Here is a 25,184-nt window from a genome sequence, read left to right on the forward strand (position 1 = left end):
ACTCACCTCAGCCTCCCAAAGGCACGGGATTACAGGCTGAGCCACCGAGCCTGGCTGGTGGTTCATTCTTGTAATCCCAGCACTTCGGGAGGTGGAGCTGAGAGGATTGTCTGAGCAGCCCAAGGGTTGGAGACCAGCTAGGCAACCTGGCAAGACCTCGTCTCTATAATAAATCAAAAAATTAGCCAGGCATAGTGGTACATACCTGTAGTTCCAGCTACTTGGAAGGCTGAAGCAGAAGGATTGCCTGAGCCCAGCAGGCTGAGGCTGAGGTGGTCGTGAGCATGCCAGTGCCCTCCAGTTAGGGTAACAGAGTGAGATGCCAACTCAAAAAAAATTCATTTGAAAAAGAAAAGAATGAAAACAGACTGACTGTGAGAGGACCCAAACATTAGAATAACAGACAAGGATTTTAGAGCAACTACTACAATAATATTTATGAATGTAAAGGAAAAGATGCCAGCAATAGATGAACAGATAAGGAATCTCAACAAAGACATATAAACTATAAAAAGGCTCCAGGTAGTTTCTTTCACCCATACCAGCTCTGGCATATCACCCTTCTTTTCTCTCTTCTTTCTCTAATAAACTTTGTTTTAAAAGTTTTGTTTTTTTTTTAAAGCATCAGATAAAATTCTAGAATTGAAACAATACCTGAAATCTAAAAATTCACCAAGTGGGCTTAACCAAAGAATGAAGATGACAAAATAATGAACAAAAATTCCCCAAATTTGGTGAAAGATGTATCTGGAATTAAGAAGTTCAGTGAACCCCGAGAGAGTACACAGACCACCTAATCTAGACACATCAAAGTCAAACTGCTGATAACAAAACACAATCATCTTGAAAGCAGCAGAGAAAACAAATATTACATACATGGAGTAATGAATGATCTGAATGACCTCTGACCTCTGACCAGAAACAGTGGAGGCAGAAGACAGTGAAACCACTTCTTTGAAGACCGAAAGAAAAAACTATCAATTCAGAACTTGATATCCAGTGAAAAAATCCCTCAGGAATCTGACACTGTCAGATTAAAAACTAAACTAAACTAAAAATGTGTTTCTAACACACCCTTGTAAAGACAGCCGATCAATGTGGCTACAAGAAATGCTGAAAGATGTCCTGCAGGCTGAAGTCGAATGAGATGCCATTTGGGAAAAGAATCAAGAACATTAGAAATGGTAAATATTTTTAAAAACTATTTTTCCTCTTAATTTAAAAAATTCATGCATGATACGTTAAAGCAAAAACTGAAACCTGGTACTGGGGAATTTATAATATAAACAGAGGTGTTACTGCATATTTAAAAATATAACATAAGTCAAGATTAAATGGAACTACACAAGTGGTACAATATTAACTCCAAGTAGATGGCTTCTGTCTGTGCAGCTAGACTTGGAGGTCCTTTAAACACTGGGAATGTCACATACTGCCTGGCACACAGCAAAAACACTTATTAAATGTTGGCTTCTATAGAAATCAGTCTCCTGAGCTTTGGTGACCAGGATTCAATTCAGGAGAGCCTAGCAGCCCCTGAAAAGACGCAGTTTTCACAAAAACAGCCTGAGATGTAGCACCTAGCCTAAAACCCTTTGGAGCTGAACTCACCATGTGAGTGACAAAGCAACAAATGACATTCATTAATTCACTCTCCTGCTTGCAAGAACGAGATACCCCAGTCTCAGAAAAGATAAAACGGGTCAAAAACACAATTGCTAAAATAAAATTAATGAATTCTAACATTCAATAGACTGGGCATGACTTAATCAAAAGTATTCAATCATCCTAATAATGAATATACTAGAATTAAATATTGGTAATTCATTTTACATATGTAAGGAGGGGCAGATAGAGAAAATTGTTTAAAATTCATCTGAAATAGTAAGAAGTCTGAATAACAGGGACTTTCATTTTATTTCAAAAAATGGAATTACAATTTTAGTTCTATAAAGAACAAAGAACCAGGCTGTCTGACCGCTCTTACTGGGAGAGTTCTGCGTTAATAGACGGCTGGTGGCCAATCACAGCCAAAGAGACTGGCCTCTGTTCTCCCACCAGTGGGTTCTATACACTCAGGTTGCAGCTGTGAGCCCCGTCAGCCATGCTGCAAATGCATAGCCTGGTCGCCTGGTGCAGAGTAGGGACAGCTTGGGACAGTATATCCCCAAGTGTGAGACATGGAAGGTACACCAAATATCATTAAATCACACAGTGGGAAAGTCATTCCCTTCTTCATTTTCAAATTAAATCAAAGATAGTTTCCTTTTGTGCTACTGTGTCTTGACCACTTCCCTACAACTGGTGATCTTTCTTTTAATACAAAGCAGGTCTCACATTCAGAAGCTTTTACAGGCACTGTGTCTATCTAGAATTAAATAATGTTATTTTATTTCTGTCTTATGATATTTTGATTATTTTGGTTAATCATTTAGACCAACTGATACAAGTCTCTCAAAATGTGTTTAAATAAGTTTTCTTACATAGAGAAAAATAGAGGTGGTATATTGATTATTAAAAATGTTTAAAAAGTGGTACACAAATGACTGATTTCTGAAAAATAATGGATTGGCACAATCCAAGAAAAATATTCCTACTAATAATATCACATTCAGTCAGGCATGGTGGGTCACACCTGTAATTCCAGTACTTTAGGAGGCTGAAGTAAAAGGATTGCTTAAGCTCAGCAGTTTGAGACCAGCCTGGGCCACATAGCAAGACCTTGGCGCTACCAAAAAAAATCAAAAAATTAGCTGGGCGTGGTGGCACATGCCTACAGTCCCAGCAACTCAAGAGGCTGAGACAGTAGGATCACTTGAGCCCAGGAGGTCGAGGCTGTGGTGAGCCATGATCAGTACACTGCACTTAGCCTTGGCGACAAAGTGAGACTCTGACTTAAAAAAAATAAATAAAATAAATAATAACAACATCACATTCAAATGTAAAGAATAATGCCTTTCACACAAGTAAACATTTTCCCTTGCATGATCAACATCTTGGGCCCTTTCAAAATTTAAAAATCTGGCTGGGTGTGGTGGCTTATGCCTATAATCCCAGCACTTTGTGAGGCTGAAGTGAGAGGACTGCCTGAGCCCACGGGTTCGAGACTAGCCTGGGCAATTTGGCGAGATCTCATCTCTACAATAAATCAAAAATTAGCCAGGTGGTTGCGCACGCCTGTGGTTCCAGCTACTTGGAAGGCTGAGGCGGAAGGATCACCTGAGCCCAGCAGGTCGAGGCTATGGTGGCCATGAGCGTGCCATTGCACTCCAGCCTGGGCGACAGAGTGAGACTCCAACTCAAAAAAAAAAAAAAAAATGTAAAATCCTACTGGAGTCCAAATTAACAAGATTATTACTATTTACCTATGAACGATGTATATTTTTTTTAACTACTCCTTGAATGTTCCTGGGTTTACTAAAATGTACAAGCAAGCTGCAATTGGACTCCCTTTCCTCAAAGTGAACAAAAACAACCAGCAGGAGCTTCAATGTCAATTGCAAAGGCCTATGACCAGGGGCTGGGATTAATAACCTTTTCCCATGATAGTTTAATGTTTTTCTTTCTTTGTTATAAAGTCTTTAAAAACAAAGTAAATAAGTCAACAACTGATGAACTATATAATAATAGTAGAGAGGGATTTCTCGACCCCAGCACTAGTGGCGTCTGGGCCAGATCACTCCTTGCTGTGGGGCTGTGCTGGAGGTCTTAGCAGCATCCCTGGCCTCTACCCACTATGTGCCAGGAGAGCCCCCTCCCTGAGTTGTGATGATCAAAATCTTCTCCAGAGTTGCCAGAGATGCCCTAGGAGACCCGGAACAACCTAGTCAGGTGTTGTTACCTGAGGAACAACTGCTCAGGGGAACAGGTCTGGCCTACCCTTAGCTCATCTCCCACTCTTCAGTGACATCCTACCCATTTTGCAAAGAATAACAGGATTTCTTATCCATTGATCCTGATGCCAGGTGACTAAGAAAAAAAATTCCTCTGATTAAAAGGCCCACCAGCAAAACATTGTTTCTGGAACCTACGACCTTGAGTAAAAAGGACTTACCCTCCTCTATGCTAACTAGATACTCAAGGATTATCTACCAAAATAATGAATGCTGTTTCTTTATCATTTAAACAGGTTGGGGTATAAAATAAATCAGTTGAGAACGCTGAGGTGAAACACACTGTGGACCCTGGGGTACTTGCCTGTGTACTTTTCACGAGACACCAAACTGTCACAGAGCAGGCGAAGTATGAATTAATCTCTTAAGTATAATGTTAGGTGAATGTGCTCCACAGGTTGAAGTACAGTGGATATAATCTAATATATAGAAAGAAAAGAACCTTATAGGTCATTTTGCAGCAAGAAAAGAATCAAAAGACCAGCCCAAAAGCAGAAGGCAAGGTGACACCAGACACACCTTGAACACACCCGCTCCCCTCATGGCTAATGTTAGGTGGCAACAATAAACTAATTCACCAAAGTACTAAGGATTCAGGGATGAAAAGACAGGCTCTCTGGACTCCAAGAGCTCCCAGCAGAACACAGATCGTCATGTACGCAACAACCCACAATGCCACAGTGGGAAGAGTCATGAGATTCAAGTCCAAACAAACAGAAGAACCGGCTCTGCTTGGAAGAGATGGGAGACTGCTTCCCTAAAAAGAAGTGACCTTTGAGTTGGGCCTTGAAGACTGAGTGGGACTCTGCCATACATGAAGAGAAAGAGGATCTGGGAGAGAGAAAAAGAACATTCCAGGTGAAGGGGCAAGCAGAGCAGAGGAAAGTATAATGTCTGCCACCTTCAAGTGGTTCAGGGGCACTGGAGACTTCTCATGAGGCCATCAAGCCCTGGCTGAGTAGCCATGGTCTAATTGGTTTTAAGTGGAATGGTGAGAAAATAAACACAATAAAACATACCCAATGAGATGCCTTTATTGGCCCAGGCAAGAGCAGGGCTGGAGCTGGAGGCGGAACGTTAGAGCACGTCCATCCCAGCAAGCACTTTCATTAAGAATCCGCTCTCCAGGCATTCCCAATATTTACGACTCTCCATTCAACATGTCATCCTGTCACTATAACTCTATGTGAGCTATGCCACCCTGGGCCAGACCAATTATCCACACAATCCAATATGCTGTCTCTGTCATAGCACTAGGGGACACCAGATGGGAAACAAGATAGACGTGGTCCACTACGTCTATGTCCAACTCAAAATATTACAAGATTGATTGGTGGTGGCCAAGAAGGAGTTTAGCCTTATTTGCAAACTTTGAACATTAAAAAAAAGGAGAAGGTATTAATATAGAACTTGTATAAATAAAAATTTATTTTTATAGGGTCTCATTAGCTACTCTTTGATGAACAATAACTCTCTAAAAAAGGGCCCTACATGGCTCAGGGACTAGAGTAAACCACCCCTACGAGTGTGTGTTATTTAACGTGGTTTGATCATCTCACTAAAAGGTTTATAAGCACTGATGCAGATTCCTAAATTGAGACTCCTTCCAACAGCCAGACAAGCCTGACCTATCTAAGAGATAAAGAACATTCTTGGTTCTTCACTGGCTTTTGGTGGGGACTGACCCCTACACACAGCAAGTCCTTGTTGACTACACAAAATGTCAATGGCAAGTTGCCCAGGCAAACTTTCTCTATATAAACGTCATCCTCTCACAAGACCCATGTAATGTATCAGCTCTCATATAAGCAGATCTATCCAATGCATGATGTTTTAGATTACCAATCTTTGAGGGCTACTGATGGTTCTTACTAGCAGCATGCTATGGGCTGGTTGAATAGACCAGCTTAATTCATGAGTAGCTGTCCTTTCTATACCACACATACATGGAAATTCCCCTTTGATTTGTGGCTTTAATCATAGCTTCCAAATCTGTCATTATTTATGACTCTGACTTTTAAACTGACGTTCAATGGGAAACATTTACTCAGGTTACCTGATAAGAAAGAACCTGCAGTTCAGAGCAGTTCATATGCTCCACTTAGATATCTCCATTTTCCTGCCACCTTGCCCAGTTGGGGGACAAAGTTGGAGAAGGTAAGGGTAGCAATGAATGAAACTACTACTTAAAGTACAGTGAGTTCTCTAGTCAGACTTTTGCAGATGCAAAACGAAAACACAGTTACAGAAGAAAATGAACAACCTTTGGGGTACATGTGGCAGGGAGGAAACCTCTAACCTTTGGGGTGCCTGTGGTAGGAAAAGAATCCCCTATTTTCCTACTAATTGAAAATATTTGAAAGAATCAAGCAATGCTGACCAAAGTAAAGTCATTTCTCTACTGACTACGTTGGCCAAACTGCTAGGAAGGTCACCTTCCTCCTTCTAGAAAGAAGCAAGCTGCTGGGCACTGTGGCTCATGCCTGTAATCCCAGCTCTTTGGGAGGCAAAAGAATTGCCTGAGCCCACAGGTTTGAGACCAGCCTGAGCAAGATGGCGAGATAGCATCTCGACAATACACCAAAAATTTAGCCAGGTGTGGTAGTGAACACCTATCTGTAATTCCAGCTATTTGGAAGGTTAAGGCAGAAAGATCACCTGAGCTCACCAGGTCAAGGTTGCGGTGTCCATGAACGTGCTACTGCACTCCAGCCTGGGTGACAGAGTGAGACTCCAACTCAAAAAATAAAAGAAAGAAAGAAGCAAGTCCTCCAGACATGCTGCATCCCATTTGTGGCCTACTTAGCCCATCCACTGCCATCACTCTCCCCTCTCTCTCTGCATCTGTCCCTTTCACTGACTCTTACCCTCAGTCAAAGTTATATCTCTCATTGGTCTGGATTTTTTAAATCACTACTTTTTAAAAAGTAAAATGCAACACATATACCAAAAAATGTACAAATAATAGGTGTCCCATTTGCTGAATTTTCACAAGCTGAGCACACCTGTGCAACCAGCACTCAGAGCAAGCAGGAGAATTTTACCAGCATCTCCAGAATGACCTCGGGCTCCTGTCCACCTCCTGGCCCTTACAAGAGCAGTCACTGTCCTGCCTTCCAACAGCCCAGTGTAGCTTCGCTTGGTTTTACACTTTGTATAAATAGAAACTTCTGCATCTGGCTTCCTTCAGGTGTTGGTGTAATTCATCCATATTACTGAGCAGAGCTGCAATCCATTCACTCTTATAGATGCATAGTTTTCCGCTGTTTGAATGTACCACAATTTATAATCCATTGTACTCATGATGGATAGCTGAGCAGATTCTAGTTTCTGATTCTTAAACCAGGCAATTGTTGGGTCATTCAAATCATTTTTTTAAAAAAGGTTTTCAGAGGAGATATAAACAGTGCAAATGTGTTCTAGAATCTTCCATCCATAAAGAAAACCCCCTCCAACTCCTCCAGCTGCTGCTTCCTGAAAGGGTATGCCTTCTCTTCCTAAGCTGTGAGCCTCAAGAACAGTGACCATTCCCCAAAGTACCCAATGCCTCGCCAGTGCCTGGAATACAGTGGGTGCTCAGCATATGAAGACCTGAGCTATTGGACTACAGGTTGCATTGCCTCAACTTCCACTGTCTTCCCAACTAATTTCAATCTGGCTTCTGCCCCTCAGCTGCGCTGAACCATTTCTCATTGATGTCACTGAATACGTCCTAACTGCCAAACTCCATGACCCATCTCTAGTCCTCATCTTACCTGACCCTTCTGGAACAAGTGACATAAATAAATGATCACCCCAACAAACCTTGGCTTCAAGGGCCTTCTGGTTTCTTATTTCCATGGCTCAATGCTAGAAGCTTCTGTTGCCCGGGGAGCTCACCCTTCACCTGCTTATCAATACATCCCCTCATGCTGTTTCCATGGCTCCAGTTACCACCTCCACCAATGACTCTCACATCTCCTCTTCAGTCCTAACTGTGCTCCCAAACCCTACAAGGGGCTTTTTGATGACCTAGACAATGCCACTAGGATCTCCTGTAAGCACCTCAAGAAGTAACTGTCCCAGACAGAAACACTGACTCCACCCACTCAACTCCATGCCCAAAGTGTGTTTCTCCTGTGCTGCCCAGTCCATTCATTATGCTAAACCACAGTGACCCAGAGGGGGTAAGACCAACTGGTTCTAATGAACAAGAAACAGACATCTGGCCATGCCTTGTTAAATGCTGCTCCAGGGCAACACAGGGCTCAGAGAACACAAAGAAGGGCCGCCTAGCCCAGCCTGCGTGGAGGGAAATGGAGGGAAAGGTTCCCCACAGGACCTGTCCGAGTTGACTCTTCCCTCATCACTGCTCCTGCTCTCTCACCTACCTCCCCTTGCCTGAACCCAGAACAAACCAGGTGTCCAGCCAGGCTTGTTTCTCCAGCAGTCTGTCCTTTCTTCAAAGCACAGCTCAGGTACCCCTGGGTTAAAATCCGCCCATAGTTTCCATGCCCATAGTTTCCATTCAAGCGTTGGCCTTGAATAAAAAGCCAACGCTTCACCTTGTGAAGGGCTTACCTGTGTGGCACGGCCCCACCTCCTCCTCTCACCTCCTGTGTGTGGCTCTCACTGAGCTCCAGACACACAGGCCTGCCCACTAGTCCTTGATGGGGAAGCGCTACCCCCAGGATGCTTCCTCTGGCTTTCAGATGACTATCTCCATCTGGTTACTCAAATCTCAACTCAGGAGTGACCCAGAGCTCCTGCAAAGCCTTCTTAGGCCACTTGATGTGAGTAGCACCTGCATCCATCCAGCCACATTGGTCAGGCACTTTCGATCCTGCTCACTAACACACAGCCTTCACAGCACCTGCCATAACTGAAATCACTGCGTCCGTTCACGTTTACCTCTTCAACATCTGTTTCTGCCACAGGACTTAAGTCTTCATGAGAACAGAAACCAGGTACATTTTATTCACCTCTGTATCCACAAGGCCTAACACAGTGTCTGAGACCCAAAAGATTCATAATAAACAGCAGTCACATAAATGAATGAATGAATGAATGAATGAATATACTAGCAAATGACTAGAACTCCAAAGTACAGTGGTTAAGATAAATTTTGCAGCTGGACTCCCTGGTTTACACTCCGACTCGCCACTTGCTAGCTGTGTTACTTTGGGCAACTTCTTAGCCCTTCTGTGCCCTGTGTGAGCCTTGCACAGCAATAAAACAGAGTCAAAATACCATCTCATTGGCTCTTGTACTTAAGATACAGTACTATAAGCACTCAGAACAGAGCTTGGTCCATCATTAGTCCTAAATAAACGGCAGTTTTGTACCACGGCCTGGACTGCCCTCCTAAGACATAAATTTGAGCAAAGCACTTAGGGAGACCCTGCTGCCTCCCAAACTAAGCCTGAACCCTGCTGGCCCCCAGTCTTCATTGCTGGCCCCAATCCTATCATCCAGTCTCTCCCCGCCTCCCTGCTCTCTCATACACCCCTGTTCCCAAGTCTCCAACCTTCTTTCTTGCCCAGTCTCAAGCAAACCAGGTCCTCCTCAGACTCCTTTACACACTGCCCAGAATGCACATCGCCTTTCTCAGCCTGGCCCACCTCAAGGGCCACCTCCCTCAGAAGCCTCCCAGTCCTACTCTCTGCCCTGTCTTCCTAGTGCCCAGCTCTGTGTTCACTCTTCTAACAAGGCCCTGGACATGCTATATCTGCGTCATCTTCACTGCCTGCCTTCCCTCTAGGCTGCAAGCATGTCAGAAGCTGAGCCAAAGGCACATCCATGCCTCTATCCCCAGCTCCTCCTGCAGGCTGGTCCACTGGGGAAGCTAGGGCAACATCCAGTCATGACCTGATGACTTTCCAGATGTGGGAAACAACCACTTGCCCTCGCCTTTTATTTTTTACCCATTGGGGTTAAGACAGCTGGCATTTTGCAAGTCAAAACAACGTTCCCTTTCGTTACCTAGGTTTTATTGCAAAATCTGTTTAAAGGTACTTATTTTGTGATGACGAAAGCATTTAAAACTCTTCTTTTTCAGCAGAGACAATTTCTGGGAATTTGTGATCATCTGTTGCCACACAGGAAATGAAAAATACAGAGCAACAAAAGCAGAGAGCATTATGAGATCTGAAGGGACAAAAAGCTGATTCTGCCTCCCCCATTCTGACTCTTTTGTTCCTTGCCATTTTCATCCTGCTGGGAGGAAACAGGTACATGTTTTTATCCCCTCACACACCAACAGGAAGAATGAGACATGAAGTTTGAGCAACTTGTCAAGAGTTATTCAACAAAGCAGAGGTCATCCCAGCAAAAGCTCGGTTCTTCTAGCTAAACCTAGTGGGAAAGACAATTGTAACAGGCTGGTTCAGCTAATCGACAGACTAGGGGCTCTAACAGGATGAAATCAAGTTGACCTAGAGAAGGAGTCAGCAAACCACCTCCTGTGGGCCAAATTCAGCTCACCACTAGCATTTGTAAATAAAGTTTTCTTAGGACATAGCCACACCCATTCATTTATGTATTGTTTATGGTTGCTTTCAGGCTACAACAGCAGAGCTGAGTGGTTGTGTCAGAGATCATCTGGCCAGCAAAACCTTAAAATACTATCTGATCCGTTACAGAGGAAAAAACAATCCATCTCTGATTTAGAGAATAGTTTGATGTCAGGGTTTTGTTCTACTTCCCAAGTAATCGAATATTTCGGTTCAAATTATTTCACTTGACAGGGAGATTTTTATTTTAAAAACTGACAATCTTTATGCTGGGCAGGTTGGTTCACTCCTGTAATCGCAGCACTTTGGGAGGCCAAGGCAAGAGGACTGTGTGAGTCCAGAGGTTCAAGACCCGCCTGTGTAACTTGGCGAGACCTCAGCCCTACAATAAACCCCCCAAGAATGTAGCTGGGTATGGTGGTGCACACCTGTAGTTCCAGCTACTTGGAATGCTGAGGTGGAAGGATCGCCTGAGCCCAGCAGGTCGAGGCTGCAGTGGTTTTCAGCATGCCATTGCACTCCAGCCTGGGCAACAGAATGAGACTCCAACTCAAAAAAAAAAAAAAAAAACCTGACAATCTTTGATGTAATTTAATATGATAGTTCAGATAAAAAGTTCAATGGTTTGGTTTAGGGCTTAAATTAATTTCTCTGTTTCAAGGGGACATAGCTTGGTTGCAGTCCTTGAAAAGAACATTTGTACAAATGTAGAATAAAGGAAGCACATGGAATGCTTTTTGCCCTGGAAGATGTCTTTCATTCAAGGTTGAACATAAACTGTTCCTTCCAGCACTAAGATTCCAAGAGTCTGTCTACATCCCACTGGTTTAGACAATCCTATTTTCACCAAAGGTCCAGATATCACTTGTTGACACTTAGTTTTTCTCAGAAATAGAAGTATGCCTGTATGCGCTCTTCCAAGTTATTTTGTAGCTACCACTTGAAAACTAAAAATTTGAAAAGAAATACATTTGTCCCCCAAAACTAATGTATTTTACGAGTCAGTCTTTTGAAGCTAAATGCATCTTACAATAACTTTGCAGTAACTTTATAATTGAAATCCAGTCTTTCAACCCTTCCTGCAGATGTCTGTCATATGTGACACTTTTTTTTTTAATTGGAGTTTCACTCTGTCGCCCAAGCTGGAGTGCAGTGGCATACTCACGGCCGCCACAGCGTTGACCTGCTGGGCTCTGGCGATCCTTCTGCCTCAGCCTTCCAAGTAGCTAGAACCTCAGGTGTGCACTACCGAACCCAGCTAATTTTTTTTTTTTTTTTGAGTTGAAGTCTTATTCCACTCAGGCTGGAGTGCGGTGGAATACTCACAGCCACCCCAGCGTTGACGTGCTGGGCTCCGGCAAACCTTCCTCCTCAGCCTTTCAAGTAGCTGGAACTACAGGTGCATGCTACCACACCTGACCAATTTTTGATTTATTGTAGAGATGAGGTCTTGCCAAGTTGCCTGGGCTGGTCTCAAACCCATGGGCTCAGACAATCCACTTGCCTCAGTCTCTCAAAGTGCTGAGATTACAGGCTGAGTCACCAAGCCCAGCCTAATTTTTTGATTTATTGTAGAGATGAGGTCTCACCAAGTTGCCCAGGCTGGTCTCGAACCGGTGGGCTCAGGCAATCCTCTCACCTCGGCCTCCCAAAGTGCTGGGATTATAGGCATGAGCCACCGCGCCCAGTCACATGTGACACTTTCATTTCACTTTTTTATACCTTTTTACTCTGGAAATTTTCAAACATATGCAAAAATAGAATAGTCCCCATCAACTAGTTTCAACAAATATCAACATTCTACCATTTACCCATCTATCTCTCCTCCTGACTGTTTATGGTTTATTGAAGCAGCTGCAAGCAGACTTCACACATCAAATCACTTCACCCATGAGTGCTTATTTGTTAAATGAGGTCCTTTTCCTTTGAGCAAAACCATGATGACATTATCACATTCGACAAAATTAATAATCATTCTTAATATCATCTAATACCCAGTCCAAGTTCAATTTTCCTGCCTCAATAATGTCTTTTATAGTTGGTTTATTCAACTAAGGAATCCAAATATGACCACATACCATATTTTGTTGATAGGTCTCTTTATATCTGCAATACTCTCAGTTTTTTTCTTTTCATCCATCAGTGGCATACATTTGAATTCTAATTGGCCAAGCAAACCTTACCAACAGTAACGTCTCTCCAGCCTCCATATGCTATAAGCAAGCCCAGCAGTCCACAACCTTTCTGGCATCAGGGACTGGTTTCATGGAAGACAATTTTTCCACAGACCAGGGGAAGTGGGGGAGAATGGGCAGTCAAACCTCACTGCTAATGTTAATCTGTACTTTCAGCCACACCCCAGCACTAGCATCACCACCTCAGCTCCACCTCAAGTCATCAGGCATTAGAATCTCATAAGGCGCACACAACCTAGATCCCTTCCACAGGCAGTTCACAATAGGGTACCCACTCCCATAAGAACCTAATGCCACTGCTGATCTGACAGAAGATGGAACTTCACTTGACCGCTGCCACCTCCTGCTCTGTGGTCGGGTTCCTAACAGGCCACGAACTGGATACTGGTCCCGGGGTTGAGGACCCCTGCTTTAGATCCTTAGGCATAGACTCATTACAGTTTCACCTTCTATGTGCAGTTCAACATGACAACCAATATGCCAGGCCAGCCCATCCCACATACTTTCTGCTCTCAAGAGAAAGAATTTAGACTGCTTCAGCAAGCCAGTTCTCTAAAATTAAATTCCTTCTGTGCTATGATGGCCTGAAGACTCTGAATGACTTAAAAAAAGATATCCATTCATTATGGCTTCCTTTTAAAATTAACCAAACATAATCAAGAATCACAAAGTAAATCAGTAATCCATTATCGTTAACAGTAACAACATTAATTGAGCAACTGGATCATGCAGGACATTGGGTTATAAAAAGGATGGCAAAAGAGACCTACAGTCCAAAGGAGAGATATCCTGTCATTTAGGAAAAAAATACCCAAGGAGGACAACAGACACAGGAGTACCCTAACCGATATCTGTGCCCAGCCACTGGGCTAAGAATATTTGTGAGGTCGAGCAGCATGGTGGAATAAAAAGAGTCAGAAGGAACAGTATTTATTAATTCTACCATTCATGAACTGTGCCACACTAGATAAGTTGCTCAACCTGATTCCCAGTTTTATCATTTGTAAAATAGGAATAATCCCACCAACTTCAGTGAGTAGCAGCTGTTAACAATGAATCATAAGATCTTATGTGAAAACCCAGCAATAATGATGATGATGGTAAAACCATTGAATCTAATACTAATTTTGCCAGGCACTGGGCTAAAATGTTTTATGTGTACTATCTCATCTACCTCTCACACCAGTCCTATGAGGCAGCTCCTATTCTTATGCCATTTTCTAGACAAGGAAGTTGTACAGAATGGGTATATGAGCCACTTAAACTAACACAGCTACAGATAGGAGGGAGCCAAAATGTAGGTGACAGGACTTCAGGACTCTTGCTGTCAATCACAGAGAATGCCTCCCAATACTACCACGGTGAGGTGCAGGAGTATGACCCAGGGTAGCATAAATTGGCAGGGGGGAGGTAGGTCCTATTACAGTTATTAGATCAACTACACAATAAACTCATAAGGTAAAGCACCCTACAGCTCCCACCTCTGACCAAAGAGGAAGCCCCAGGAGATTCCCAGAGTTGTCCCACCCATGGTGTGGTTATGTTGAGAGCCATAAGGTAGTTTCCTTCCTTATTGGGGCAACTTTCCCACTGTCTGCTAAAGAGCAGTTAAGCCTTTATTACACATCCCAAACACCTAATATTTATTTGAATAGGGCCAAAATAAAAGCAAATTTTTTCTATGTAATATCTTACTTACCTTTTGTATATATACAAACAAAAAAAAAAAAACCCACTGAAGGAAGCTAGCTGCTACAAAAGAGATGCAACCACCCTGTGGCATCACACTTTGAGAAGGCCAATGACACCAAGTGAAAAGGCTGGAGAACCGAAGCCCTGGCCAACAGTCCTGGCAAATCTCCCAGCAAACAAGGAGAACCTGTGCCACCCACAGGAGTAACATCATTTCATTTTTTCCCACCTGAGACCACATTAAGCAGAAGTCAACCCACAGTCCAGTCAACCCACAGGACTATGAGACATCAAATGCTGTTGGTTTAAGCCACTGAGTTTTGGTGTAGTTATCTAACTGAAACGGCTAGAAATCAGCTTTCCAGTCACACCAAATATCAAATCTGTGAATAAAGGCATTTTCATGGCAGCTCAATATTGATTATCAATAGAAATGGTACATTCCTGGCCAGGTGTGGTGGCTCAAGTCTGTAATCCCAGCACATTGGGAGGTTGAGGCAAAATAGTTGCCTGATTTTGAGACCAGTCTGGGCAACATGGTGAGACCTCATCTCTGAAATAAATCAAAAAATTAGCCGGGCATGGTAGCGTGTGCCTATAGTTCTGACTACTTGGAAGGCTGAGGCGGAAGGATCGCCAGAGCCCAGCAGGTCGACGCTGGGGTGGCCGTGAGCGTGGAGTCTCACTCCAGCCTGGGTGACGGAGTGAGATTCCAACTCAAAAAAAAGAAGAAATGGTACATTCATTCAATCTGAGGATGCCTATTGGCTGAAACATTTCAGCTCCATAAACCTGGGTCTGCACTCTACCAGGCTTAACAGTATTAAATAAATGTTAATAATAATCATATTAATAATAATAATAGTAGCCAATATTTACTGAGTTTTATCACCTACAAGGCTTCGTACTAAACCCTTTGTTCATTTAACTCTCACAAAAGTCTTTTGAGGTGGACCACTATAATGCCCATTTTACAGATGAGGTTACTGAGGCTTAGAGTGGTACAGTGACTTGCCCAGGATCACAATGCTAGTAAATAGTGGCACAGGATTTCACTCCTGGCCACCTGACTCCAGAAACCAAGCTCTTAACCATCAGCTTGTTTGACCCTTCAAGTGTCATGCTGCCTTAAGCAAACTGCCCCCTCTAAAAGAGTTAATGTGTATAAAGGGTTTAACACTGCCTGGTCTATGCAAGTTTTCAGTGAACACCAATTCTATTAAGAGGTGGAAGAGACAAGAGGAAGGGCTGTATGCTATATGACTGGATCACAGTTAAGACCACAATTAATGATAGCTGTTTTGATGACTGGTACAGGGTTTCTTCACCAGCAAGCATCCCAGGTTAGGTAATTTTCTGTTTACAAGTGTGCTCTCCCCCAGAGCCTGTGAGTTCCTTGAGAGTGGTGGCTGTTTCTAATTCATCTTGCAGGTATAGACACTGACACATGGCCTACCCCAGAACGAGTAGCTGCTCAAGAAGTGTGGCAGATGGAGAGGAAATGCTTAATTCACTACCAATGCGAACTTGGATTTCCAAGAAGACATCTCTCCCAGCCATCACTTAAAACGATTCCAAAGAAAAGAGAGTAGGAAGGGACAAGTTAAAGAGACACACCCCATAAACGCGGGGGCCAATGGCCTCCTTGGACTAAGAGATGAAGCTGGGCTCATGATCAAGACTCTTGAGAAGTCCCACAATTCCGGCACCCAACATCCGAAACTTCCCAGCACTCAAGATTCCCAGGAAAAGGGCGAGGCCCAGAGGTGGAAGTCACCCATCTCCAAGGAGGCGTGTCCTCGTACAGCCCCGGGACTTGGGAGTACCCCTTCCGCCCCTCCCCGGGCAGCTGGAGAAGGAGGAGGAGGAAAAAAGAAAGTGAGTGACAAGAAGTAAAAAACTTTCCAACAACCACAAAAATCCTTCCCCGCACAGGGAAGAGCTCCAGTCTTCAGTCCCACGGTGGAGGGACCACCACAGTGGATCAAGGCAGTTTGGGGTCCTGCAGTTCTGGTCCCGACGTGGAGAGCCTGGGTTGTGGTTTCCCTGCCCTGCGCACCCCAAACTCCGAGAAGGTCCCAGAGGAGAGAGGGCGCCCCAACTGTTACTTACAATCGTCTAAGTCATCCTGTAAGTCCACAAAGTACAGGGGCATCTCTGAAAACCAAGAGACACACAAAGAGTTACTAGGCGGCTGCCGCAAGAGCGGTCCGGCGCGGACAGGGGTTCCCCCGACCTCCCGGGAGGTCATGGGGCAAGGGGGAGGGGCGTCGCCCCGGCATCCCGGGAGCCCATCCCCCCTCCCCCGCCATCTTGGGACGAGCCTGAGGGGGCGGGGCCTGCGGACAGGAGCGGAGTCGCTTGCCTCAGGCCCCGCCCCCGGCCCGCGCCGGCCGGCCCCGCCCTCGCAGCGAAGGTGGCTGCCGAGGTGGGCGGGGAGGTCAGGTGACCCGGCCGGCGTCCCAAGATGGCGGCGGTGGTGACTCCCGGAAGGCTGTGGCGGCGTCCCGGCTGCTGAGGTGGGCCCCAAGCGGCTGGCAGCTGACGGGACGGGCCGGAGGCCGGAGGACGAGCAGCTGCCGCCTCTGCGCGCCCCGCAGCCGGGGCTGGGCCGTGCGGCGGCGGCGGCGCCGGGGGATGTTGGTGCTGGGCCGGGCCTCTCCCTCCTCAACTTAGGGCGGCGGCTGGCCCGCGCCCCTGGCTCCCGGGCCATGGCGCTGAGGGAGCTCAAAGTGTGTCTGCTGGGGGTGAGTGGCGGCGGGTCTGGCCGGGAGGGCCGCGGGCGGGAACCCCGGAGTCCCCCAGTGTGCCCCACTCCTTTCCCCGCCCCCGTTCAGGCGCCGCCGACTCTCCCTGAGCCCCGGAGCCGTCCCGCCCATCTGGCTGCGCCCTCCTGACGGTCCTGAAGGTCGCGAGCCCCTGCCCTTTCCCCTCCCCGGAGCCTATGGACTCCTCCCGTCCCCCAAAGAGCAGACAGTCCTCCCTGCCTCTCCACTGCCTCTGGGTTCAAAGCAAGTCCTAGGTCGCTTCTTCCCAGTCGACTCATCTACTAATTGGGAAGTGGCCGAGCCTTCCCAAGTAAAACCAGGACCAGGTCTTGAGGTTTTGCAAGCAGCAATGGCCTCCTTTCTGACTGTGGGTGTTTTGAACTTGTGGGATGCCCCTGCCACTTCTCAAAGGACCACTTGGCACCGTAACTCTTCCTGTGGACAAAAGGGATGTTCCAGTCAGGAAGCCCCAGGGACTGGTTGGAAGCTTCAGCTTCCTGTGCTGTCAGGGCAACTTGGCCGTTTCAGAGCCTTCTTTCTGAGGTTGGTGTTCTTTCCTGAGTGTCTGCCTTAAAGATTGGAAAGGATGCTTCTTAGCTCCCCAAATCGGGTGGGGCTAGGATTCATCGGGGATTACTCAGAGGTTCTTTAGGAGTTCAGAGTTCACTAATACATGCTGAAAAGTAGCAGGCTTGTCACTTCACACGAAGCAGAAACTTTGGGTCTTTCAAAAAGTCCTACCATGTGTCTTAGAAACTGGAAAACCTCTCCCCTTTAATACAGTTATAATCTCCTGATTATTCCACTGAATTTTTATGAAAACCCCTTTTGTGTTCCTCAATTTATAAAATTTACGCTTCTAAGGTGGTTTTTCTAAAATCCTGAACTTGTGTCACAAGGTAGTTTTCAGGGTCTGCAAGCAGGTAAACTTTTTCTGAGTCACTCATCTCATTCTCTTTCAGGATACAGGTGTTGGTAAATCGAGTATTGTATGGCGGTTTGTGGAAGACAGTTTTGATCCGAACATCAACCCAACAATAGGGTAAGAGATTAAGTTGATTTAACATATATCTAAAAGTTCATCGAAAGTCCTTCCAAATAAAACGTGTGTTACAGGTATTGGCCCTGTCGTTTTACACGCAGTGAATTCTGAGTTGTTGATTCCCATTTCCTCTTGGAGGGAAAGATTTGTAAGAGTGAGGATTCGTGTATTTTAGGAAAATTATCTTCAGACTTGTAGGGAATGAAAACTTCAAAATGAAAATATGAATTATTAGAGTTTTATGTATTATTAGTATAGACAGAAGCTTCAGTCTATAAAGATCAACGGCAGTTATACTGTGAAAGAAGGCAGATGAAACCAGGTCCTGGTATTTCAACTAAAAGATGTTTAAATGGCCTTAGTCATTTCATGAAATGAAAAATAGTAGGATTAAGATCAGCACTCTACTTACACATTCCTGTACTGGTATTAATGAATTAATTAATATTGAAAGGTAAAGATTTTTTCAGTTCTCTGCTTCTTTGGATAAGTGAAGTTGATTGTCTATAAGTTTTTGACTCTGTAAGAGAACTTTTCAGATTATTTCAACATCACAATACTGATACTTTCTCTACTGGAGAAGTTGTGTTTTCTACGTTTTAATGCTATGGTAGGCTAGTAAACTAAATAGCTGCTATGCTCTGTTTTTATCGTCAAGCCCCCAGTCAAATGGTTTCCAACATTTAAAGATAAATTCTATATTATTCAGTATAAAATTGTCCTTTGTGTTCCATGCAGATCATTCTCTGTGAATAGAGAAATATCTTTTAGCCCACTAGAGAAACTGCCATAAAATCTTCCCCTGACAGATTATAAGCTCCTGTTGTCAGTTTATGTGCTAATATTTTTATCTGCCTACTTAAGCTCCGTGGGTTTCCTACACATTTGAAGGCATGGGGATGAAATTCACCAATAACTTACTGTAATTAAAGCACTTTAGTTCAAGAAGGAACTTGTTATGTCCACGTTTAAAATGTGACTACACCCTCCTCAGAGCCTGCCTGTCACTACCTGCATGGGAAAGTGAATGAATAGGAAGTGACAGCAAGCAGCGCTGATGATTCAATGAGTGACATATTTCACACTGAGTCAGAGCTGAAAACCCAGAACCCACAAGTTACCCAGACATCTCCTTGACTAGAAGTGTTCTGTCAAATGAGGAGAAAGAAAAATGAAAGCTAAGGTGTCATGGCTCTTGGTGAAGCCTGTGGCCCTGTCCACAGCCGCCACTGTTTCCTGTTTGCCAGTGGCCCCCAATATACCAATGCTTGTGGTTTCAAATCCTATAGTCCACTGTCTTTACCAAGAGTCTTGGCAACAGTGTCATTCCCGACCTGCTGCTCAAATCATGGAACTCCCGAAAGAGAAATTGCCACTTCCTCACTGTGACTCATTCCTCCACCCTGTCTTCTTAGTACCACTCCACTATGCCACTAAAACCACCGTCCCTTGATTCTCGTTCCCATCTAATAGCCCAAGACTTATTTTTGTAGTTTTATTTATTCTTAGAATGCCTGCCGTGTGGCAGTTGCTGGACCAGGTGCTGGTGTTTAGACTAGTGGTCAGCAACCATCTGGCCCTTTGACTGGTCTCCTGTTTTTATAAATGAAGGAAACAGTCACACCCATTTGTGTACATGTTGTCTTTGCTGCTTTCAGGCCATAGTGACAGAGTTCAATCATTGCAGCTAAGACACTGTGGCTCACAAACCCCAAAACATTTATTGTTTGGCACTTTTCAGAACAAGTTTGCTGACTCCTGATTGAAACGAACTTAGTTCTTGCCCTGCCCTCATAAGCCTTACCTACAAGGAGGAAGTACATGATAACTAATGTATGGGAAATGATTTAGTCAACCCTTCTCTGTGCTACAAGGAGAAATATGGAGTGCTGTGAAAGCAGGTGGCAGGGCCTGGCCTGGGTCTACAGGGATCACTGATTCCTGCAGAAACCAGTGGAGTGTGAAGCACTTGACACTGACTGTTAAATAATGGAAGATGAGTGGATCAGACTTCAGTTAGAAGTTTAGGAAAACAAGGTTTTGAAAAGGAGTGAACTAGGTGGTGGTGATGAGAGGTGGTGAGCAGAAAAGAACTACAACTGGCATCGGGGGCAGCAGGGACTGTGATGCGGGGGCAAAGGGTTGGGGGTAGGCAGGTCGGAGGAGGAGTAGTTGGAGCATTCAACAGGAAGAGGAGTGGTGGCCAGGGAGGCTGATGAGGCAGCAGGGACCAGGCCACAGGGCCCCAGACATGAGGGGAGGAGTTGGCATCACTGACTGCAGGATGCATCCCTGACTTCTTAGAATGAGATTCCTCTGTCTTCCCCAGCACCCCTCCTCCTTCTGAGACCGTGCTTCTTCACTATTGGCTCCCAGCCTCCCTCCTGCTTATTTGATAAATATTAGTCCTCCCCAAGCTGTGTCCTGGCTCCCTGCACTCCCCATTAGTGCTCACCTCCCTCCCCATCGCTTGTCTTCAACTGCACAGTGTGACCTGGGCCTATACCTACAACCCCTGATGGGAATCTAGGTCCCCACAAAACTCGTTCTCTGTCCTTCCTCCAGTCCTGAATGCCTCACTTCTATATTCGTGTTCTTCCCTAATGGTCCCCTGTGTCACATCATGGGGAAGAGCATGTGCCCTGAAGACCCTGCCTGCCCGGGATTTAACTTAGGGCTTGACCATGTGCTAGCTGGGAGATCATCTGTGCAAGTGACTGAGCCACTCTGTTGAGGTCAGGGTAGTCATAGTCCTGCCTACCTGTAGGGTTGATGGGAGAATTCTGTGACCAGGTACATAAAATGGGCACAGAAAGTATGCTGGGAATGTTAGTGGTTTGCAGTGGTGCTGTCTTCACATGCTCTGATTACATCCCTCTCTACCCTCTCAGCCACTCCCAAAATCCATTTTTGTCTGTTCCACCCTAGAGGTGGGACCTAGGCCCTCTTTCCCATCTTCACAGCTGAGCCTTTATCCTGTCTCACCAGAACTGTGAAGCCAGTTTCACAACCAACAGCCCCATCACTCGGCTCTGCCACTTCCAGTCAGTTCTCCTCACTGTTGCTACTTGATCTCTAAAGACAAGTTTGATTCCCTCAGTTGAGACCATGGCTGAGGGGACCTTTCCCAAGTTGAACCCAGTCCCTCTCCCATCTGCCTTCTTGTGCCCTCCTTGCTCACCTCCCCGCAACATGCAGCAACCAATACCCTTTCCACACCTTCATGTTTCGTACATGCTGTTCTCTCTGGAGGCCCTATCTCTTCCTTGTCCCCTTCACAAATTCCTGTTCATGTGTCAACACTCAAGTACACTAGTAAAGCCTCTAAAAGTTACAGACTCCAAGCCAGGCAAGAATGTAAACAGATGGGCCAGTTGGAAGCACTGGGAGCTCCCAGATATGAATTGCCCGGACTTCTTGCCTCCCCTGCCCCCCATGTCCCCTTGCTAATCTTACCTCCACAGGTACTTGACTTCGGCCTCCTTCAGTCTCCTTATCCCTTTATATGCCCAGTTCCCAGAGTTTTGACTCTTTCCCATTGCATTTTGTCTACTCTTGCATAATGACCTAGTTTATGTCCAGTAAATCAGATGGCGCCCATAGCGGGAATTTTCAAAGCTGAGGTTTTTTTCAGACTTATACATGCCTCTGTTCCCTCCTCTAGTATTCTGAGAACTCCTCTCCCCAACATGATACAAGGCAAGTTCCCATTAAAATTACCATTGTAGTGAGCTCTGGTCACTAGTTCGTTTCAATCAGGAGTCACCAGAACTTACCAAGTGTGCTGGGTATAAAAATGGCTGACAGTCACTAATCTGCATGTGGGTGAGTTTTGCTCAGGAGCATCCAGCTGTCTCTTAAGCTCCAGATGTGGAGATTCCACTCACCGCAGGGCCTGGCCTACAAGTGGCCCACAGATACCCAAAGTTTCCACGTGTTTATGATGGAGTTTGTGAACTCTCAGAGATGGAAGTCTCTGCTCCCCTCCTCATAGACCCTCATAGTAGAAAAGGGACCAGCTTGTCCTCAGGTACCCAAGCCAGCAACTTGGGCATTCTTCTCAAAATCCTCTCCTAACTTACCATCCCCTCCCCTCAGCCATTGTAAGTGACTCACTCCTGTCCAAGTCACCTCCAAATCTCCCTCCTTACATATTGCTGTTATCTGACTTCTAGGCCGCCTTCCATCATCGGGGTGAGACATAGACTCTGTCCGACTAGACTTCAGCTCTGCCACTTACTAGCCAGTTAACCTTGGGCAGTTTAACTTTTGATCTGTTTCTTTATAAGCAAAATAAGCGTAATGATAGGACCGGCTGTATATTGTTAGGAGAATTTCATGAACTAGGCAATCAAAATGCTTAGCAAAGTGCTAGGGACACTGGGACTCAATAAATAGAAGTTTAAATTATTTGTATCAAATCAGTGCGTATATGCTTTTTAAAACATGAAATAGTGTTACAGGGCTTTATAATTTTAGTATAACAGTCCTCTGGTTCTACTGTGACCCATTCCCTAGAGACCTATTATTGCAATGACATTCAGCTATTTTTTTCCTGGTATTTCCTCCAAATTTTTTAATAACATGTGTATACACGTTGAATATCCTAAGTCACAAAGCTCCAGATTCTAAAACTTTTTGCGCACCGACTTGATGCTCACAGGAAATGCTCGTTGGGGTATTTCAGATTTTGGGTTTTCAGATTTCGAATGCTCAACCAATAGATTGCAAATATTCCAAAATCTGAAAAAATCCAAAATCTGAAACACCTTTGTTCCCAAGCATTTCAGATAAGGGATGTTTAACCTGTCCTGGCAGTCTCGATCCCTCTCTCCTGTGCCACCCCTCCCCCCATAAAGTTCCACCATTGGCCCAGCGCAATGGCTCAAGCCTGTAATCCCAGCACTTTGGGAGGCCAAAGTGAGGGGATTGCCTGAGCCCACGAGTTCAAGACCAGCCTGGGCAACTTGGCAAGACCTCATCTCTACAATAAATCAAAAAATTAACCAGACGTAGTAGCGTGCACCTGTAGTTCTGGCTACTTGGAAGGCTGAGGCGGAAGGATGGCATGAGTCCAGCAGGACAATGCTGGGGTGACTGTGATCTTGCCACTGCACCCTAGCCTGAGCTATGGAGTGAGACTCCAACTCAAAAAAAAAAAATTATTCCACCATTGTGAGTCAGTGTGCCCTAGTGTTTTGAATAGACACTCAAGCCAGGCTGTATGCCTTCACCTCCCAACTCTCACAGTGGGTTGCTCTGTGGCCTTGCTGTTTAACCTCTTTGTGACTACATTTGTACATTTGGGAGTACTCTGTGGCATTGAACTTGTAGAGCTCTGAAAATTGAGTTAAAACACATGAAAATTGCTTAGAATGGTATGTGCCATTTGGTAAGCATTTGCTATTTCTTAGCAATTGTTATTTTTTAATAAACTTCTAACTGTGATTTTGAACTTTATGTAAATGGAATCAGGCAGTATATGTGTTTTTTGTGTCTGCTTCTTTCAGACATTGTGAATTTCATCTATGTTGTTTTATATAATAGTTCATTCGTTTTCATCACTGTATATGAAAGTAAGTATCCTGAAGGTTGAATATACCACAGATTATTTATGGATTCTACTCTTGGACATTTTGTTTCTTGTTTGGACATTTGGGGCTGTTACAAATAATTGTGGTATGAACATTGTTGTGCATGTCTTTTGTGCCATAACTATGAATTTCATTGGGATACACCTGTGTGTATATATATGGATTATGTGGGTGTATATATATATATGGATTATATATGAAGAGATTGTGTATGTATGTGTGTGGTGTGTGTGTGTGTGTGTGTGTGTGTGTGTGTGTGTGTGTATAATCTGGCAGTGGAATTGCTAGGTTACTGGGAACATGTCTCTTCTTCATCTTTTATAGAGCTCTTCCAGAAATATGGCTCCCATTTCCACCTACCAGCAGTGTATGGGAGCTCCAACTGCTTCATATCCTCTACAACACTTGGTTTACTGTGTCTTTGATTTTAGCTGTTTTGGAGAGTATACAGAAGTATGTCATTCTGGTTTTATTTTCTATATCCCTGATGACTAAAGCTGTTGAACGCTTTTTCATATGTTTATTGGCCTTTTGGATGTTAAATTTTGTAAAGTACTTGTTTAAGACTTGTTCACTTTTCTATGGGTTGTCAGTCACTTTCTTATTTTTTTAAACATTATACATAACTTCTGGATACTAGTCAACAGTTGGTTCTTATGTATTGCAGATATTTTTTACATTCTGTGACTAACCTTTTTCCTCTTTCTTTGTCTTTTAATAAAGAGAAATTGCTTTTTATTTCTATTCTAAATTTATTTTTTTGTTATCCTTACAGTTTTTTTTTTTTAATTTTATTTATTTATTTATTTGAGTTGGAGTCTCATTCTTTTGTCCATGCTGGAGTGCAGTGGCACGCTCACAGCTACTACAGCCTTGACCTGCTGGGCTCAGGTGATCCTTCCATCTTAGCCTTACAAGTAGCTGGGACTATAGGCATGTACCACACCCAGCTATTTTCTTGATTTATCATGGAGACAAGGTCTCACCAAGTTGCTCAGGCTGGTCTTGAACGCCTTGGCTCAGAGTCCTCTCACCTTCACCTCCCAAAGTGCTGAGTTTACAGGCGTGAGGCACCGCATCTGGCCTAAGGTTTTTATTTTTATATTTTTAATTGACACATAATAATTATACATATTTGTGGGTACGTAGTTATGTTCCAACACATATAATTTATAGTGATCAGATCAGGTAATTAGCATATCCATCATCTCAAACACTTGTCATTTCTTTGTGTTGGAAACATTCAATATCTTCTTCCTTCTAGTTGTTTGGAAGTATATATTATTGCTAGCTATAGTCATCCTACAGTGATATAGAACACTAGAACTTATTCCTATCTAGCTGTAATTTTATATCCTTTAACAAATCTCTCCCTGTGTCTCCCTTCTCTTTCCCCTTCCCAGTCTCTAATATCCTCTGTTCCTCTTTTTCCTTATGTCAGGAGTCAACTTTTTTTTTTTGAATTGGAGTCTCACTCTGTTGCCCAGACTGGAGTGCAGTGGCTGCTCC

At 44.4% G+C, this 25,184-nt stretch overlaps 2 protein-coding genes across 2 annotated transcripts in view; one reads left to right on the forward strand and one right to left on the reverse strand.

Moving 5' to 3' along the window:
• LOC103276575 (serine/threonine-protein phosphatase 4 regulatory subunit 1-like) overlaps positions 1–16,504 on the reverse strand; it is a 79,642-nt gene extending 63,138 nt beyond the window's left edge. The window contains 1 exon segment of the mRNA XM_021706963.1: positions 16,384–16,504. Coding sequence (XP_021562638.1) covers positions 16,384–16,426 — 43 coding nt within the window. The 5' untranslated portion in view covers positions 16,427–16,504.
• A 191-nt stretch (positions 16,505–16,695) lies between these two features.
• RAB22A (RAB22A, member RAS oncogene family) overlaps positions 16,696–25,184 on the forward strand; it is a 52,782-nt gene continuing 44,293 nt past the window's right edge. The window contains exons 1-2 of the mRNA XM_008073984.1: positions 16,696–17,018; positions 18,002–18,081. Of these exons, the coding sequence (XP_008072175.1) occupies positions 16,983–17,018; positions 18,002–18,081 (116 nt within the window). The 5' untranslated portion in view covers positions 16,696–16,982. The remainder of the gene's footprint in view (positions 17,019–18,001; positions 18,082–25,184) is intronic.

The sequence above is a fragment of the Carlito syrichta genome, unplaced genomic scaffold, assembly GCF_000164805.1.
Source record: "Carlito syrichta isolate Samal-C Ts95f unplaced genomic scaffold, Tarsius_syrichta-2.0.1 Scaffold316251, whole genome shotgun sequence".
NCBI classification, from domain to species: Eukaryota; Metazoa; Chordata; class Mammalia; order Primates; family Tarsiidae; genus Carlito; species Carlito syrichta.